Raw genomic sequence first — 16,649 nt, forward strand, 5'->3', positions numbered from 1 at the left:
AGGTGGACATTAAAGATCTACTATTCAAAAAACAGTCTCCTGGCATACAATCCCACAGATAAAATGTGTATTTCAATTCATGGTTGATTGTGGGACATTGTTGTGCACAGATTGGCGAGCTGTCGTGTTCACCTGCAAAATACGGTCACTGTACTTTAGTCAAATCATGTGAAGCACTTTTAGAGACATCCTCATTATGTGAAAGGCACTGTGTCAAATACAAACGCTGCTGTGCGCAGTCGGCTGCTGCGTTTCGCCCACAAAATATTGCAGTCAATTCACTATACAGCATTTATCCTGTGAAGCGCTTCGAGACGCCTGGAAGACGTGATGAGGCGCTGTATCAAATGCAAGCGTTATCACTATTACTGTCAAGCGCTCCCTGTGCGAAGGGCACCATATAAATGCAAGGTATTGCTGATGTGATCTCTTCTCCCTCGTTCGCCCTCCCTCGCTCACACTCTGGCTTCGCGGTCACAAGCATTCACTCTCTCCTGAGTCTCTCTCTTTCCCCTCTCCCTCTCTCTATCCCCTCTCCCTCTCTCTTTCCCCTCTCCCTCTCTCTTTCCCCTCTCCCTCTCTCTTTCCCCTCTCCCTCTCTCTTTCCCCTCTCCCTCCTCCCCTCTCCTCTCTCTTTCCCCTCTCCCCCTCTTCCCCCTCTCCCCTCTCTCTTTCCCCTCTCCCTCTCTCTTTCCCCTCTCCCTCTCTCTTTCCCCTCTCCCTCTCTCTTTCCCCTCTCCCTCTCTCTTTCGCCTCTCCCTTTCCCCTCTCCCTCTCTCTTTCCCCTCTCCCTCTCTCTTTCCCCTCTTCCTTTCCCCTCGCCCTCTCTCTTTCCCCTCTCACTCCCTCACTCTCACTCACTCACAGCAGTGGCTGAGCCCAGTCCAGCCCCCGGCACATGCGCAGTGGGGGGCGGGGAAGGGAGGGGAGGGGAGGGTCAAGATGGCGGCCGGGGTCTGGGGGAAGCGGCGGCAGCTCCTGGGGCTCGCGGCTCTGCTCACTTGGCTCTCAGCCCCGGCAGCGCTGGCCAAGCGGAGCCCGGTCATCGTCATCACCGACCAGAACTGGGGCGAGATGCTGCAGGGCGAGTGGATGATCGAGTTGTAAGTGCCGGGGGGGGTGGGGGTGGGGGGAGGCCTGTGATTTTACAGCCTGTTCGTGGGTAGTGAGGTCTTGGCCCTCACTCTGAGCCCTTTTTCCTGTCGCTGTTCACCTTCGCATGAACTTGTCGCCATCGTCGCCATCGTCGCCCTTTTTGGACTATTTGATAGACAGAGCCTCTCGTGTCAACTTGAGACGTCTCAAAGCGCCGCTTCTCACTGAATATATATATGTATACCGTCAAGTGAATGAACTGTATATTTTGTGGGGTCCAGACCTTACGTCGGCAACAACGGCCGCACGATGACATCCGTTATGGCGCCGCTCACGTCGGGAGGACGTCCCAAGGCGCAAGACAAGAGTACAGCATTTCAGACCCCGAGCTGGGGTTGGGGGGGGAGGGGAAGGGGGACTGGGGGATGGAATTCCAGAGGTTGGGGGCAGAGTGGCTGAAGGCTCTCCCGCCAATGGTGGGGCGGGTGGGTCGGGGCAGGTGGAGCAGACCGGAGACGGCTGAGCGGTGGGAACGGGCGGGTTGGTAGGGGGTTAGGAGGTCGCAGAGGTAGGGTGGGGCGAGGCCGGGGAGGGCTTTGTATGTGAGGACCAGGATCTTGAACTGGATCCTCTGAATTTCAGGTTAAAATGTATGTAAAATCGGTTGCAGTACTCCAGCAGCCTTTCCTCCTCCTCCTACCCCCTCACACCCCTCCTCCCCAGAAACCTGCCTGGGGTAAAAGTCACCAAAGTTCTTCTGGTGTGAGCACGTGTATTCCTGACAGTGCGTTTTGTTATTTCAGGCCCAAGGGGCAGAGCAGGGAGGATGATGATAATAATAATAATCCTTGCATTTGACATAGCGCTTTTCACATCTTCTCGACATCTCAAAGCGCTTCACAGAATAGACTGTAAAGTTAATTGACCGTATATTTGTGGGCGAAACGTGACTCTCCAGTTTTAGAGGGTTGAAGTTTTGGTAATGATTAGAGAAACTCGGGCTCTTCAGTCTGGTAAGATGATATCTCAGAGGGGACTTTATAAAGGAGTATACATTTGAAATGGGATTGAAAAGTAAACACAGAACAATACTTTAGGATGCATGAACAACAACAAAATTACATTTGTATAGCGCCTTTCACGGTGGGAGAACGTCCCAAGGTGCTGGACAGTTAGGGTTTTGGATCCTTGGGATTGGGGGTGGAGGGCAGGGTGGGAAGCAGGGAGATCGAAAGCACGGTCGAAGAGGAGTGTCTTGAGATGGGTCTTGAGGAGGCAAGGGAGGGGACGAGGCGGAGGGACTGTGGAATGGAGTTCCAGAAGGTGCGACAGAGTGGCAGAAGGCCCGCCTGCCAATGGTGGGGCAAGCGGGACGGGGGATGTGAAGCAGGCCGGAGCCCGCTGAGGGGAGGGAGCGGGCAGGATGGTAGGGGGTTAGGACAGTTGAACAAGACGACATAGGTTTAGGGTTGCAAAGGGCAATTTCAGGACCGACACATGTAGTTTTTTGCCCAGAGGGTAATTAATGGTGGACCAGGTTGTCAGGAAGAGTGGTTGAAGCCAGCACTTTAGACTCTTTATTTTTTTTAAAAATGTATGATTCTGTGATGGGAGCACTGTACAGTAGACTGGATATTCTGGAAGGATGAGATCAGATCTCATCAGATCTGCCTTCGTCATACAAACTAATCTTTTGATGTCACCCCCAGCTATGCCCCATGGTGCCCTGCCTGCCAACAGCTTCAGTCTGAGTGGAGCGAGTTTGCCGAGTGGAGTGAAGACCTGGGTATCAATGTTGCTAAAGTGGATGTAACAGAACAACCAGGTATTATTTGCACAATAATGGTAAACCTGGGTGCTGAAGAGCATTTTGCTGTATATATTTAAGTATGCCTGTCCACTGAAGAATTGATCTGTTTTTGACAGAGAGGGACTCTCAGCTGGAAAGTCTCTTAAAGCATTTTACTTTGTTCACAAGAACTACTTGGATCTTTGTGCAGAACACAGGAATATATTACAACAAAAACAGAAGTTGATAGGAACACTCAGCAGGTCAGGCAGCATCTATGCAGAAAGGAAAGTGAGTCAACATTTCAGGTCCATGATTCTGACGAAGGGTCGTGGACCCGAAACGTTGACTCACTTTTCTTTCTGCATAGATGCTGCCTGACCTGCTGAGTGTTCCCAGCGACTTGTTTTTGTTTCAGATTTCCAGCATCTGCAGTATTTTGCGTTTTGTTTACACAGGAATATATTGCCTGCTAAAGTTTTAAGATCTATTAATATAACCAATTATTTTGAGGAGAAAAGAATTTACACTGCTGGAAGTCTGAACTAATCAAAATTGCTGGTTGATCAGGATCTGAGATCAGAATCTGAGGGAGAAAGTTAGTTTGGGGTCATCCCCTTCATTAACCATAAATAGCAATTTTTGGAGGCTAGTACACTGGAATTCCCTTTAAAATCCTAAAGTTAGACAAATATTTCTTAAAATTCTCTTTACAAAACTAATTTAGCAAGTGTCTTCGAAAAGGAATGTTTAGAATAAGCTGTACTTCACTGGGATATTTATTGAATATTTGTGTTTAAATTATTGTAGAGACACCAATTTGTAGAGGCACTGTGTACTGATAAGTTTCCATGAATTTTAGGTTAGAATAACAAAATGTCAACATTAAATATTACTCATTATTTATTTCCTGTTATGTTACTTACCAACTTTTTTTTAAAAACAGGCTTAAGTGGACGCTTCATAATTACAGCACTTCCCACTATCTATCAGTGAGTATCCAACCCTTCAGTACAAATAGCTCAGAAGGAATGTATTAAAAATACCTAACTTCAAACACTTTTTTTGCACAGTCACAAAATAATGATGCTTATCTATGTATTTAATTCTTAAGTGTAACATTCTCTTTTCCAGTTGTAAGGATGGAGAGTTTAGAAAGTACCAGGGCCCAAGAATGAAGAACGATTTTCTTGACTTTATAGATGGAAAGAAGTGGGAAACCATAGAACCCGTTTCCTCTTGGTTCAGACCTTCCTCGTTTATGTAAGTTCAAAATACTATGTTTTTTTTTGTTTATCTAAATGTTTCTGTTTTAATTTAATTGAGGGCTTGCATTTCTCTTTGTGAGTTATTTCAATTTCTTAACCCTACAAAGCCCTCCTAAATATTAAGAAAATCAAATCAAACTCAATGGGGAAAATCAAACTCCAGTTCATTATATTGAGGTATCATAACTCTTTATTCATGGATTCATCACTTTAAAAAGTTGTGTCTACTTTTAATCCTAAAATATGAATCTTTACTCTTTATTATTGTTACAGGATGGCCAGCATGTCAGCATTATTCCAGCTATCCATGTGGATCCGTGTAAGTTGTTAATGTCTTGTTTCTGAGATTAAAATTGTGGAAAAGCAACCCTGGGAAGAATTGTAGTGTTTTGTTCAAGCTAATTTGCATTGGTGCTATAACTCATGCAAGCTGACATGCTTGATTTCTTCTCCTCTCCCTCCCAGTGGGATTTACTTGGCTTGAGTCCTGTGTGTTCCACCTCCCTTTTTGACAGTTTGTTATAAATCGAGAATACTGGGTGGGAACCTGTGTTCTATCTCTGTGTCTCACACTGTGTTAGTGCACCAACCTCTACTGCTTTTGCCATTGGATTGCCATTGAGACACCTTTTAAAATGGAATTCTCTTTGCAAAGTATCATCACTTGCTGTGAGGATTGGCATTTGACCTATTCTTGTGCTTTGGCAATGCTGCTGTATAATTAGCTGAAAATGTATGAAAGTAGTCATGGCAACTCATTTCCCTTTGTAAGGAAAAGTGCACGACTTGTACACAACAGCCCACTTAAGATTAAAAGAAATGAATGAATGCTGGAAACTCAATATAAGCAGGAAAAGCACGGGAGGTCAAATGGCATCTAAAAGAGAAAGCTCAGTTAATGTTTAAGGAGTGACCTTTTGTTGGAATATTTGAGATTGGGCAGACAACGTGTGAGCTTGTTCAGAAATTGAGCAAAATGGGAACCCTGACGTTAAATTATTTGGTGAGGATATATTTTAAGTTTGTAACTTTATGGGTGATTCGGCTTTAAATATTTCTTAATGTGTTTTTGGAAGTCAGTACAATAATATGAATTTGGAGTAGCAGAGTGTTTCCCTGATGTACAAGAATAACATGGTGAATAACATGTACATATTAAAATCGGAGTCATTAAAATTAAACTACCTCAGGGATGTCCTATTTTATTGGGATGTAATAGCATTTCTACAGACAGTGACTTGTAGGCACATAAGCCCAAGCCGAATGAATTATACAGACTAAGTGAAATAACCTAAGTAGCGGATGACCTTGTAATAACCTGATGTTTTGAGTCCATAAAACTAGACCACTTGTTATACTAGATTAGTGGGAAAAAAAGGCCGCTGGACTGGAAGTCACGTTAGCAGAGCGTGTAACAACAACAAAATTACATTTGTAACACGTGTGTACATGTATAACACATAGAAAGAGATGTAACTTGAAAGTTGGCTGTTTTTGTACACCTTACTATAACATGGTTGTGAGATATTGGACCCAACAGATTATGTTATAGGGATGTACGTCTCACTATTCTGTTTTCAGGTTATAGTTGTGATTCATTTATAATTTGTTTGAAGTTAATCTGTATTAATGTGCATTTTCTTTTAGCACTGCCATAATTACTTCACTGAAGACCTTGGTATACCTGTTTGGGGATCGTACAGTATATTTGCTTTGGCAACACTTTTTTCTGGTCTTGTGCTTGGATTGGTAAGATCAGACATTTATATTTTAAAAAATAATTATATTTAATTATCCTTGCATTTGGTATACATGCATTTCACTTCAGGAAGGTGGATTGACTGCATATTTTGTGAGCGAATGAGGCAGCCCATTTGTGCATAGCCCATAAACAAGTCCCATAAACAGCTATGAAACAAATGACCTGTCCCTTCTCTTTTCGAACATTGCCGTGGGATCTTTAATGCCCACCTGAACAGGCAAATGAGGCCTCAGTTTAGCGTTTCATCTGAAAGACGGATAATTGTCATGGTAATAGTTTAGACATTTGTCACAGACTTTTTTTATAAATGGTATGAATTATACTGATTAGTGAAAAGTTAATTCAAAGAAATAAAGGAATGATTATTTTTAGATTCTAGCATAATGTTGTTAAGGATCCTTAAAACCTCTTCAACAGTCCCTATTGTGAATTTATTTTATAGAATCTAATTCTGCATCTTTTTCAGATTCTTGTCTTCGTGGCAGACTGTATGTTGCCATCTCGACGATTTAAATACCAACCACACTGTTCTCAAAGTGAGCTCCATTTTTTTATATATTCGCTGCGGCTTTTGTAAGTTTCCGGAAGCTAATGGTTTGTTTCTGAACCTCACAGTGTTTCTGAACCAATTGAAGGGCAGAAATGAGCTTTGAAAAATGAAATACACTTCGGATTTTAGATGAATCATATTTAAGATTTTAATGCATACTTTGGAAGAACCTGTCCTGTGGTTAGCAAATCCATCAGAAATTTAAAAATAGCGTGATTAACGTGTCTTGTCAATGTGCTTGATTTGATCTTAGAAAGTGCAATAACATGACGAGGAAACTGTTGCAACTACAGTTAATTAATTGTGCAACTTGTGTTTTAGGTTGTGTGTTAAAAATGTCCAATTTTTATTCTGAGTGAAAATTCCAAGGTTTTACTTTATTTTTAAAGAAAAAACGCCCGGACCAAAGCTACTGAAGCCAAACGATGAGCCACTAGAGAACGAAAATCCGTACCCACGAACAAACGTGAGCAATCGCAAAGTGTTTGAAAAGAGTCATATGCAGGAAGCCGGAGATTATTCACCAAGGACTCTAAGAAAACGTGGAGCGGATGACTCTTGAGCTGCAAAACAGACTAAAAGAGAAAGTCTTGACTGAAGCTACGGTGCTGATGTAAGGCACTGTACTGAGGGATTATGAAGTGGATCAATTGACCAAGGCAAACTACACTAAACTAGTGTGAGATCAGCTGTGGCAAGTACGCTGAATATCAGTGCTGTGCTAAGCTTGCTTTCGTTCCTGCAGGCTTTGCTATGAAGCTGAGATGCTGGTGATATTGAACTTTGCATGCTCCTTTAAGTCTTCCACATTTACCAGGTTGATATTTGAGCTGATATTTGATATCAAGTCTTTTTGGTTGTAATGTTTAATGGAAGACTTGGAAGTGTGGCACTTGAACAATTGGAGTAAAGGGATGGTAACCTTCACTGATTTTCATAAATCAAATCTTCCACGCTACTCGCTAAAGATTTTTGCTTTCCAAAACTTCAGGTTTAAAAATGGCCTGTTGGCTAAGTATACATGTTAAAAGAATAACCAATGTCTAAGGTGCAACAGCAAATAACTTAGGCGTGCAATGCTGCAGAACCTCATTTTTGTTTACCTTTATTTCAATATACAAAAGTCTAGCTGATATTGTGAGAAATTAAAGCAGGCATTAAAACATTGAGAATTTCAATTCATGGAATTATAGTGCTTAAATCAAATCTTATAACCTTGCTCTATAATTTTCTCAAAACCTTCTTTTCCTCCCTCACCTCATTTACAAGGCTCAACATTCCTGTTTATTGTATCAAAATATCTTTTTACCTTGAACCTTAAATTCTTGCTGCTATACAGAGTCATCATACAAAAGCCTGGTCAAAATAATACCACTCATTCATGAATCTTAAAATAACTTTTAGAATAAATATTTGCTCTCATCTCACCCTCTTCAGCAATTTGGTTTTATGATGGGATCACAAAGTGTATAATCAAAGTAGAAAGAAAGGAGGTTTTATATTTAGACTTAAAACCAATTTTGGATCGTCCTTAAATAAATGCATCATATACAGTAGTATGACACTGAGCCATCTTAGGTTTAGAAGGGCACAGGCTTGATCTCTGCTGAGATCGCTGAACACCACTATGGTGCTAAAGGCTTTGATGCCCCTTCAATTGGCTTTGGTGCCCCTAGAATGTAAAGGGGGGAACAATCAGCCAGAGTGTTTACAGAGACCATCCCCCCCAACCCCCGATCCCTGTAGAGTGACTAGCTGGAAGCTTGCATGTGAATCGGAGTGGGCTTGGTTGCAGTGATGCTCACTGTCCATTGTACGTCTAACGAACAGCCACTTATTGGAGGCCTGGATGCATCCTGTGAGATACATTGTAGCACAGGTGACTGAATTAGGGTAAGGGGGAACAAAATTAAATGAGTGCAGTTTTCACCAGATGAAGGGTATTTATTATCTCTGATTAGCCTCTGTAAAACAAAAGGATGAAATGTATAAAGACAAAGTTTCAGATGAACTGGTATCTAACACTATTATACAAATAGTACATCAGACATGTTTGGATTCTTGCTTAGATGTTTCCATCAGTGCTAAATAAACCTCATTTGAACAGGGCTTTTGGATGTATTTTTTTCCTTAATATTTTACCATGTTTATTTCTGGACAGATCTTCTGAATGTACACATGACCAGATCTTTGAAAATCCTTTTATGTAGATTTGGGATGGTCAGTTAGTAATTCTGTACTTTTCATTCATTTGTATTTAAAATGTACCTTAAGAATCCCATGTATGTCACATCTCCTGATTTATGTCAGTATGTCAAATCTGCCCTTTAATCATACTTCAGGTTACTGAAATCCTTCATTAAGATGTACCTTTAAATTGGACTAACTATTTCATTTTGACTATTACTGAGTAATGTGTATGTTTCTTATGGATAAAACAGAGCCATTAACTTGTTTAGCCATTAATTTATGAACGTTAACTTATTATTGGACATGCAGTATTACCATCATGTGGACCTAACCCTTACAGTTTATGTGGGTCTACCTTAGTTTTAAGCTTGGAGTTCTTGAGTGTTTTTTGTGGGCTGTTTACAAAGACAATTCTAACTGAAAATGTTTTTTTTAAGCAGCTTTGTTTGAGCTGTGTATTTCCTCTGGTCAATTGGCGAACGCTTAAGATATTGATTACAGTAAATATTTTGAGGACTATTTTGTCTCTTAATTCACATAAATTTATTTTTTCCCATACATTTTGGGTCTGTTTTCATTCGATCATCTACAAATGTTTTTAAAATTTCAGTTCAGTTTTCGTAAAACCACCGTTCAAAATGGTCTTGGGAGCAGGGCTCCTTGTGTCAAGTTGTCATGATTGTCATGGTACTTTGCCACAAAGAGAAGCATAAATGTATTTTAAGCTTTCTCATCTAAAGTGAGTTAGAATGAGCCACAGAGCACCCTTGAAATCTACTCACTGCAACAACAAAGAATATTACTCATCTGCAAAGTGTACAGATGGCAAATATCCCATATTGGCAAACAGTGCCTGAATATATCATCCGTATCTACAGGGGCTGCAGGAATTTGCAGTCAGTGCAATAGGAGGATGTGGCTGATCTTATTCTTGGTTTTTGAAATTCTTGGTGCTTTTCTATAACTTTAAAGAACCAGGCACATAATAGTTTCTCAACATCACAGCAGAAAAAAATAGGCACACAAGACATTTCTGTTTTTGAAATGATCTGGAGGGGTTATCTTTGCTGCACTGCATCAAAGAGCTTTACAAGGCAACCAAACTTCAACTGTTATAATACGTTAAGATAAGTTGTGTTGAATTGGTGAGAGTTTTAGGCTGTTGCACAATCCTTAAGAATTAAAGAATTAAATGGTATTCTGAATATTGCAGTGCTATGCTTGGAATGATGGGAAGCATGTTGTATTCCCTCATTCTACTGTATTGCTGCAGGCAAGCACTGCTATGTGGGGGTTGGAAGTTTTCCCAGATTAAGAGAGTCTGGAATATCTGATGGGATGTTCCACTGATGTGTTCTAAGATGGTCTTTCTGTTAGTCAAGAATCACGTTTGATTGCAGCTTGTACTTTGTAAATGTTTTGAATCCTCTTCAAGGATCTGCTATAACACTCCCAGAATTCTAATTGGCAGTCCACAAATAGAAATTCTAATGAATGCAACTTGTATGTTTTAAAGTGTTTTCAAATATTCCAAATTCAACTTTACATGAGCTCTACAGTAGGTTATATTTCAAAAAATATTAAAAATATATTCATTCCAACTTACGCAATGTGTTCTGATATGTTCTGATACAGTAGTTTTATTTTTCTTCTATAATAAATATTACCCTTTTGTGTTACTGTTTCATCAAAATGTATCTGGGTGAGAACTTAAATCAACTACTAATCACAAATCTCTTACTATTTAGTTAATATTTCAAATGCTGTTATGGTATTCGATTCAGTGCATTATTTTAATCCTGAACCAAGTGTTATCTTTATGTGCGAGACTGAAAAGTTTCAACTCTGTTATGAATGTATATAGAAGAAGAGCTGTATTTTTCCTCCCGGTAACTTTTTTCAATAAAGATTTCAGGTCATTGAAGTTTGGATGGCAACTTCTTTCAAAGAGACAGCACAAACAGTGGGTCGAATCACCTTCTTTTGTGCTATCAAGTTCTATGGTTCTACATTTTGACACTTTACATCTAAAATCTCCAGGTTACTGGAGGTGGAAGCTATTGCATTATTGGAAGGAATTCAGTTTTTTTTACAGTTGTAATAAAGTTGTAGATTTAATCTTTTATTTTAATACCTGAAGTTTGTGAGGGCCAAACTAAAACACCGAATCGAACAAAAGCACCTGATTCTCCTTAGAATCTCCTGATTTTACTGTAACTACTGAAGCATATCTGGAAGCCAAAGAACCCTTAAGCATATTTGGAACACAATTGTGCAACATTCATAACCATTGCAATCAATGGGGTCTGGCTCACTTCACTTGCATTGCAGAAATGCGCAACTATATGAATGGACTGAAAATGAGCACAGATAGCGAAGTGCGCACGGAAAAAATAAAATGTGGCTGAGAAAACCTGCTAATAGAAGTGGACTTTTAAAATAACGCAAGTGAACTCCACCTGCTCTTGGCACTTGGTATTTTAACACCAGTTTTCTCAAATGTAATGCTATTTGAACACAAAGAAATTAAGCGCTATTTTTGTTATTTCCGTCTGCATTAATAAAATCCATGTTATAAATACTGTGGTAATTTCCTGTTACATTTTCAATACTTTTTTTTAAGCTTAACCGGGAACATTTTTTAAGTGTTTTTGTGAGTGCAGTAGCTCATAGTATAGTGCACAACAGCCACCAGAGGGCACTAAGGTGTTTACAAATTGTTTTGAGTCCTGATGTGCAAAAGTTGCAACGGATGAAATTCTTATAATTTAGTTGCAAGTTATATTGTGAGAGGGGAAAGGATTGAAGCAATATTTTATATCTTTAGTAAATATTTTTATGTTTTAATTAATGTAACCAACATACCAGAATGCCTTCTGCCTATTTTTACCCATGTTGTGTTCTCATTTCTGTTTGGATTTCTATAATATAAACTTTATTTTGATTTTGTATCAACTGAAAAACCTAGATCTATTCTCATTTATATTGAGTACATTTTCTGGTATTATCCTGGACACTTATGATCGAATTATAGGTGTGGGAAACAGAGTGTCATGATGTCACGGTTTATCACAGTTAAAGATGTGAGTGAGATATTGTTAACAATAATTCTATCATCTTAAAAAAATATATTTTATATTTGATTAGCTGCTGCCTCATGCTCCTTTGACTTTTTAAAATCATGCAATTATTTGGAATGAAATAGTTTCATCACACTTGTCGCCCATAATTCTGATTTGAAAAGAGATCTCAAACAACTGGAAACTAAGGGCACTGTTTACTTTGTCTAATACCATTCTTGGTCTAATTCTTGCTGCCTACTATTGGGCAGCTTATGAGCCAAATTGCAGCGCTTTGGGACGTCCTCCTCCTGACGTGAAAGGCGCTATACAAATGTTATATTGTTTTTGTTGAAAGCTTAATAGCTGGAGCTGAGGAGTCTATCCACAGTTACCTGGTATAAACTGACAGTAAATTGCTTCATATTGTCATTCAAGCCGCACTTTGATGGAATCGACATCAATAAATAACGAGAAAATGGAAAAGTGACTCACTGAATGCAAACCTCCCTAGGTCAAAGAAGAACAAGATAATAAATAAGATAATTGGGAGTTAAAAAATAATGTTTTTCTAGAAGACCTGTTAGTATGTTTCACTTATTTATTCATGAAGGACATTCCATTGTGAGGCAGAAACACAGCCAAAAGCTCTTTGACCCTAGGGAGGTTATCCAAGCTGATAACTGCTGCCTATTGATGTCTGTACTGGTAACAAGGATGAATGGAAGATTTTCTTTTCAATAAATCATTTTGTATGTTCTATACCACAAAGTTTTGAGAATAAATATAACATTGATGAATATTGTAAAGTAAAAGTTTTACACTTTTCAAACCTACCGGCACATTAAACATGTCCACTTCAGAAGCAGCTTGGGTGAGTGGAGAATAATCCTATGGTTCATTAGCACTAAAGGACCAGAAGTGGAAGGTATTTCTTTTAACAATGTTTGACCTTATTTAATCTTGACGCGAGATCTAGCTTCTGACATCTAAATAACTTGGAAAGTTACCAGTCAGGCATTCATTGAGTCAGAAATCAGTAATGGTTAAATTATCAGGATTTAGTTTGGTATGTTATCTGGAAGATTAAGATGGGGTTGTCCTGTGCAGCAAAGCAATATAGTAACTCCTTACTGGAAATCAATATTGCAGAATGCATTTGGAAGGAGGGAAAGAGGAGGTGAGGATAGGCAGAAGCTGCAGGAACTGGGTGCTTCGATCGTGCCTTCGGCCACCCTCCTACCCTCCACCCTCCCTGATCCCAATCACCCTGCTCGGGTCCAAATCCCTGACTGTCCAGCGCCTTGGGATGACCTCCCAACTTGAAAGGCACTATCTAATTTTGTTTGGTATTGTATTATACCAAGCCTTTTGTCAATAGGTAAACCTGATAATACACACCAGATCATCTTTGCTCTCCCCACCCTGTGCGGCTTACTTTTTGGGAGACTTTTTTGGGGATAGTAACAGAGTAAAACAATCACAAAGGAAACCATATTAATGACTGAAATTGTAACGATATATAAGGAGGACCTTTGGGTTGATCTGTAGCAGAATGAGAAGTGACTAGTTTGCGTTAGGCTGTTTGCCACTTTTCTGTTCCCTCCACTATCTTGGCAGGAACTCAGTTTCAGGAAAGTCCATGCAAACAATGGCATTCTTCCTTCAGCTTGTAAGATCTATGAAATGTGTCTTAATTATTGTAAAATAATAATAATCCTTGCATAATCCTGTAGCTCAGTGGTTAGAGCACTCGCTTTGCAAGCGAGAGACCTGAATTAAATTCCTGGCAGGGCGAAACCTTGGGCAAGTTTCCTTACTCCACACAGAGCCTAATAATAATCCCTCCAAAACCAAAAACAATAATAAATTGGTCATTTTCAATCTACGACTGTTTGTGGGACATTGCTGTGTGCAATTGGCTGCCGCGTTCGCCCACAAATATACAGTCAATTCACTTTACAGTGTGTTCTGTGAAGCGCTTTGGGACGTCCTCCCGACGTGAAAAGCGCTATATCAAATGCAAGGATTATTATTAATCCTTGATATAACGGTTTATGGCTTCGAGACGTCTCAAAGAGCTTCACAGAATATACTGCACAGTGAATTGACTGTATATTTTGTGGGCAAAATGCGGCAGCCAATTGTGTACAATGGTCAGAGAATCATAGAATTATAGAGCACCGAAGGAGGCCATTCGGCCCATCGTGGCTGTGCTGGCTTTTTTAAAAGAGCTATCCAAATCAACCCCACTCCCCCGCTCTTTCTCCATAGCCCTGCAAACTTGTCCTCCCAAAGTGGCCCACAAACAGTCGTAGATTGAAATGAACAATTTTTTTTGAAGGAATTATTACCCCCTAGAAAAAGCAATCGACTAATAACCAAGTTCCTATTTCCTGCTAGGTAAACAGAAGCATGTGGAGTCAGGAAACTTGCCCAACATTTTGCCCTGCCAGGAATCCAACCCAGGTCTCTCGCTTGCGAGGCAAGTGCTCTAACCACTGAGTTACAGGAGTTAATCCCTTGGGTACACAAATAATAAATACTGTATACAGCATATATCAATACTTGTCTTAAAAATATTCTTATAATATCCTTATTTTATTCATTTAATTGATTAGACACAATGATATTGCTGCAACTAAGGAGTGAAATGCATTTGATCTCTTTTGTTTACCACGGAATGTAACCTCTTAAAAATCAGCTCTTATTTTTCAGATGATGCACAGGCTTTGATCAGTTCCCTACTAATATTGGTATAGAAATTGCTGCCACTTGATGTCACTAGTTCACCGAATAACACAGAACTGGAGAAAATTTTCAGAGTCTGACAAAGGCTTTCACCAACCATGTCACTTCGCTACGTTAAGGATTTTGAAGCCTTTGATAGAGAATGTCCACTAGCGATTTCCTGAAGAAAGTAGGTTGATTTGGGAAAGACCAATAAAGGCACCTGATCTCAGCTGATTGCAGACTGAAGAAAAAATGGTCAAACAAAAATATAGCACAGAAACAGGCCGCTCGGGCCAACCAGTGGCTGTAGGTATTTATACTCTGCATGAGTCTCCACCCATTCTTTACTCCTTCCCATATCCTTCTATTCCCCTCTCTCTCATGTGAAGGGCTAGCTTCCTCTTGAATGCTTCTAAACGCTGAATGATCCAAACACTGCTTTAGGCAGTGAGTTCAGCAATGATGTCAGCTCGTAATCCTCAGGAAGTTGTGAGGGATATGTATAAACCATGACCTTTAGGTCAGTGAGTACAGTGAGAATTTTGACCTGATCTATATACAATATGGTAGATATTTTTGCGTTGTTTTTACTATTGATGCAGATTTACCTTTTCTGCATTTTAATAAATATTTTGTAAACGCAGCATAGGAATATCAATTTGCATTAATTTTGATCAGTTAGATAAACTGTTTAGTTGATTAATTGTAGAAAGTCATTTGACTTAGTCAATGATGCATCCAAAACGTTGAGCGAATCTAGAAGGCCCTGACCTAAATCAGTGTCACAGTGAAGCTCAGTGCGTCATTTGGGAGCAATAAATTAAAAAAAACCTGCTGTAGTGAAGGATGTGTTCTTAGACAGGATATTTCAATGCATTTTGTTACTCAGGAAATCATAAACAATATTTATCAGCTTTCAGAATCAGTATGTCAGAATAGCAATAATCAAAAGGAAGAGTGATGCATACATGAGGGAGGAGTGAACAGACGGGTCTGGGAAAGAGGATAGGAGGGGTGGAAGCTCATATGGAGTATAAACGCTTGCATAGACTAGTTGGGCCAAATAGTCTGTTTCTGTACTATTGCCACTGTTTCACTACTTCATTGTGCTGCCAGCGACTTATCAATCCTGTGGATAAGTCTACTTTCTGCCACACGAGGATTTCAAGCAACTCAAGTCACTGAGAATCTACATATTCTACAAACAGTTAAGAGTCTCTATCAATGAAATTAAACCTAGTGGGTAGGAGGGCACTGGTAATTAATCACAAGATCTTGGGTTCAGTTGAGTTGATAAATCTTGTTAACTTTCCTCCCGTGATTTATGTTACTGCCTCATAACGGCTACTTATCTGTTATTCTGTGCACCCTGGTTATATATGGTGGTGGGAGGTCAACATCTGTAGCAGTGTAAATGTAAATTGTAGTAAAAGGTCAAACATCAAGAGGAGGCATTTCAACGACTGTGTGATAATAGTCAAGCTGGGCAGAGGTGTCCTAGTTGTATGACACAAAACAGGCCCTGATCCTTTATCTGGTACAAATCAGCTTTGATTGAATCTATGTCACTGCTTTCTCAGCGCTGAGAGAATCAGAAACTGGACACCTACTGAGTTCTTCATCCTTCACACCAGGCGTGATCAGATATGCTTTGAGGACGAAGAGAGACCTTTTCTGGATCCATTTTGTTTATCACAGACTTATTTTTCTGTCATTACACATTTGCTTTTGTCTTCAGAATTTGCGCATTAAAAGAAATCAAATCCAAAATGAAGACCATTATGAACAAACTTGATTTGGTTAACAAGAATCTTGTTTCCGTATCAGGCAGCACTCCTTCATGCTGTGATCAGTGAAAAAAATCATCTCTTCTTTCAGGAAGTTTTTATACGATTTTCAATCACGTGGGCATAAATGATTTTCAAAGGTTTGCTGTTGGGCAATTTGTTTATGTCGCCTTCATCTGTGTGTGCAACTGTATGATAGCTCTACCACTAAATCAAGATTATCACAGCAATGTTATCAGTAACAATGCACTCTCTGAGCTCAGATTCAGATTGTCGTTCAGGCCAGAGATAATAAGTAGTGAATGAATATTTCCTATAAAGCCTTAATTTTCCTCATATTGCTGCGAGTTGGATAACTGGAGCCCAAAATCAAAGGATGTTTATAATTAGCCCATTTTGTCTATGCTGGTGTTAGC

At 39.8% G+C, this 16,649-nt stretch overlaps 1 protein-coding gene across 1 annotated transcript; it reads left to right on the forward strand.

The window, feature by feature from the left end:
- The first annotated feature begins 920 nt into the window (after positions 1-920).
- On the forward strand, positions 921-10,573 carry tmx1 (thioredoxin-related transmembrane protein 1). The gene is made up of 8 exons (XM_007888182.2): positions 921-1,103; positions 2,805-2,920; positions 3,831-3,876; positions 4,019-4,147; positions 4,426-4,471; positions 5,800-5,901; positions 6,381-6,450; positions 6,854-10,573. Exons 1-8 carry the CDS (start codon positions 943-945, stop codon positions 7,024-7,026), a joined length of 843 nt encoding a protein of 280 aa, XP_007886373.1. The 5' UTR covers positions 921-942; the 3' UTR covers positions 7,027-10,573.
- The last annotated feature ends 6,076 nt before the right edge of the window (positions 10,574-16,649 follow it).

This window comes from Callorhinchus milii, unplaced genomic scaffold (genome assembly GCF_018977255.1).
Source record: "Callorhinchus milii isolate IMCB2004 unplaced genomic scaffold, IMCB_Cmil_1.0 Scaffold9, whole genome shotgun sequence".
Taxonomy (NCBI): Eukaryota; Metazoa; Chordata; class Chondrichthyes; order Chimaeriformes; family Callorhinchidae; genus Callorhinchus; species Callorhinchus milii.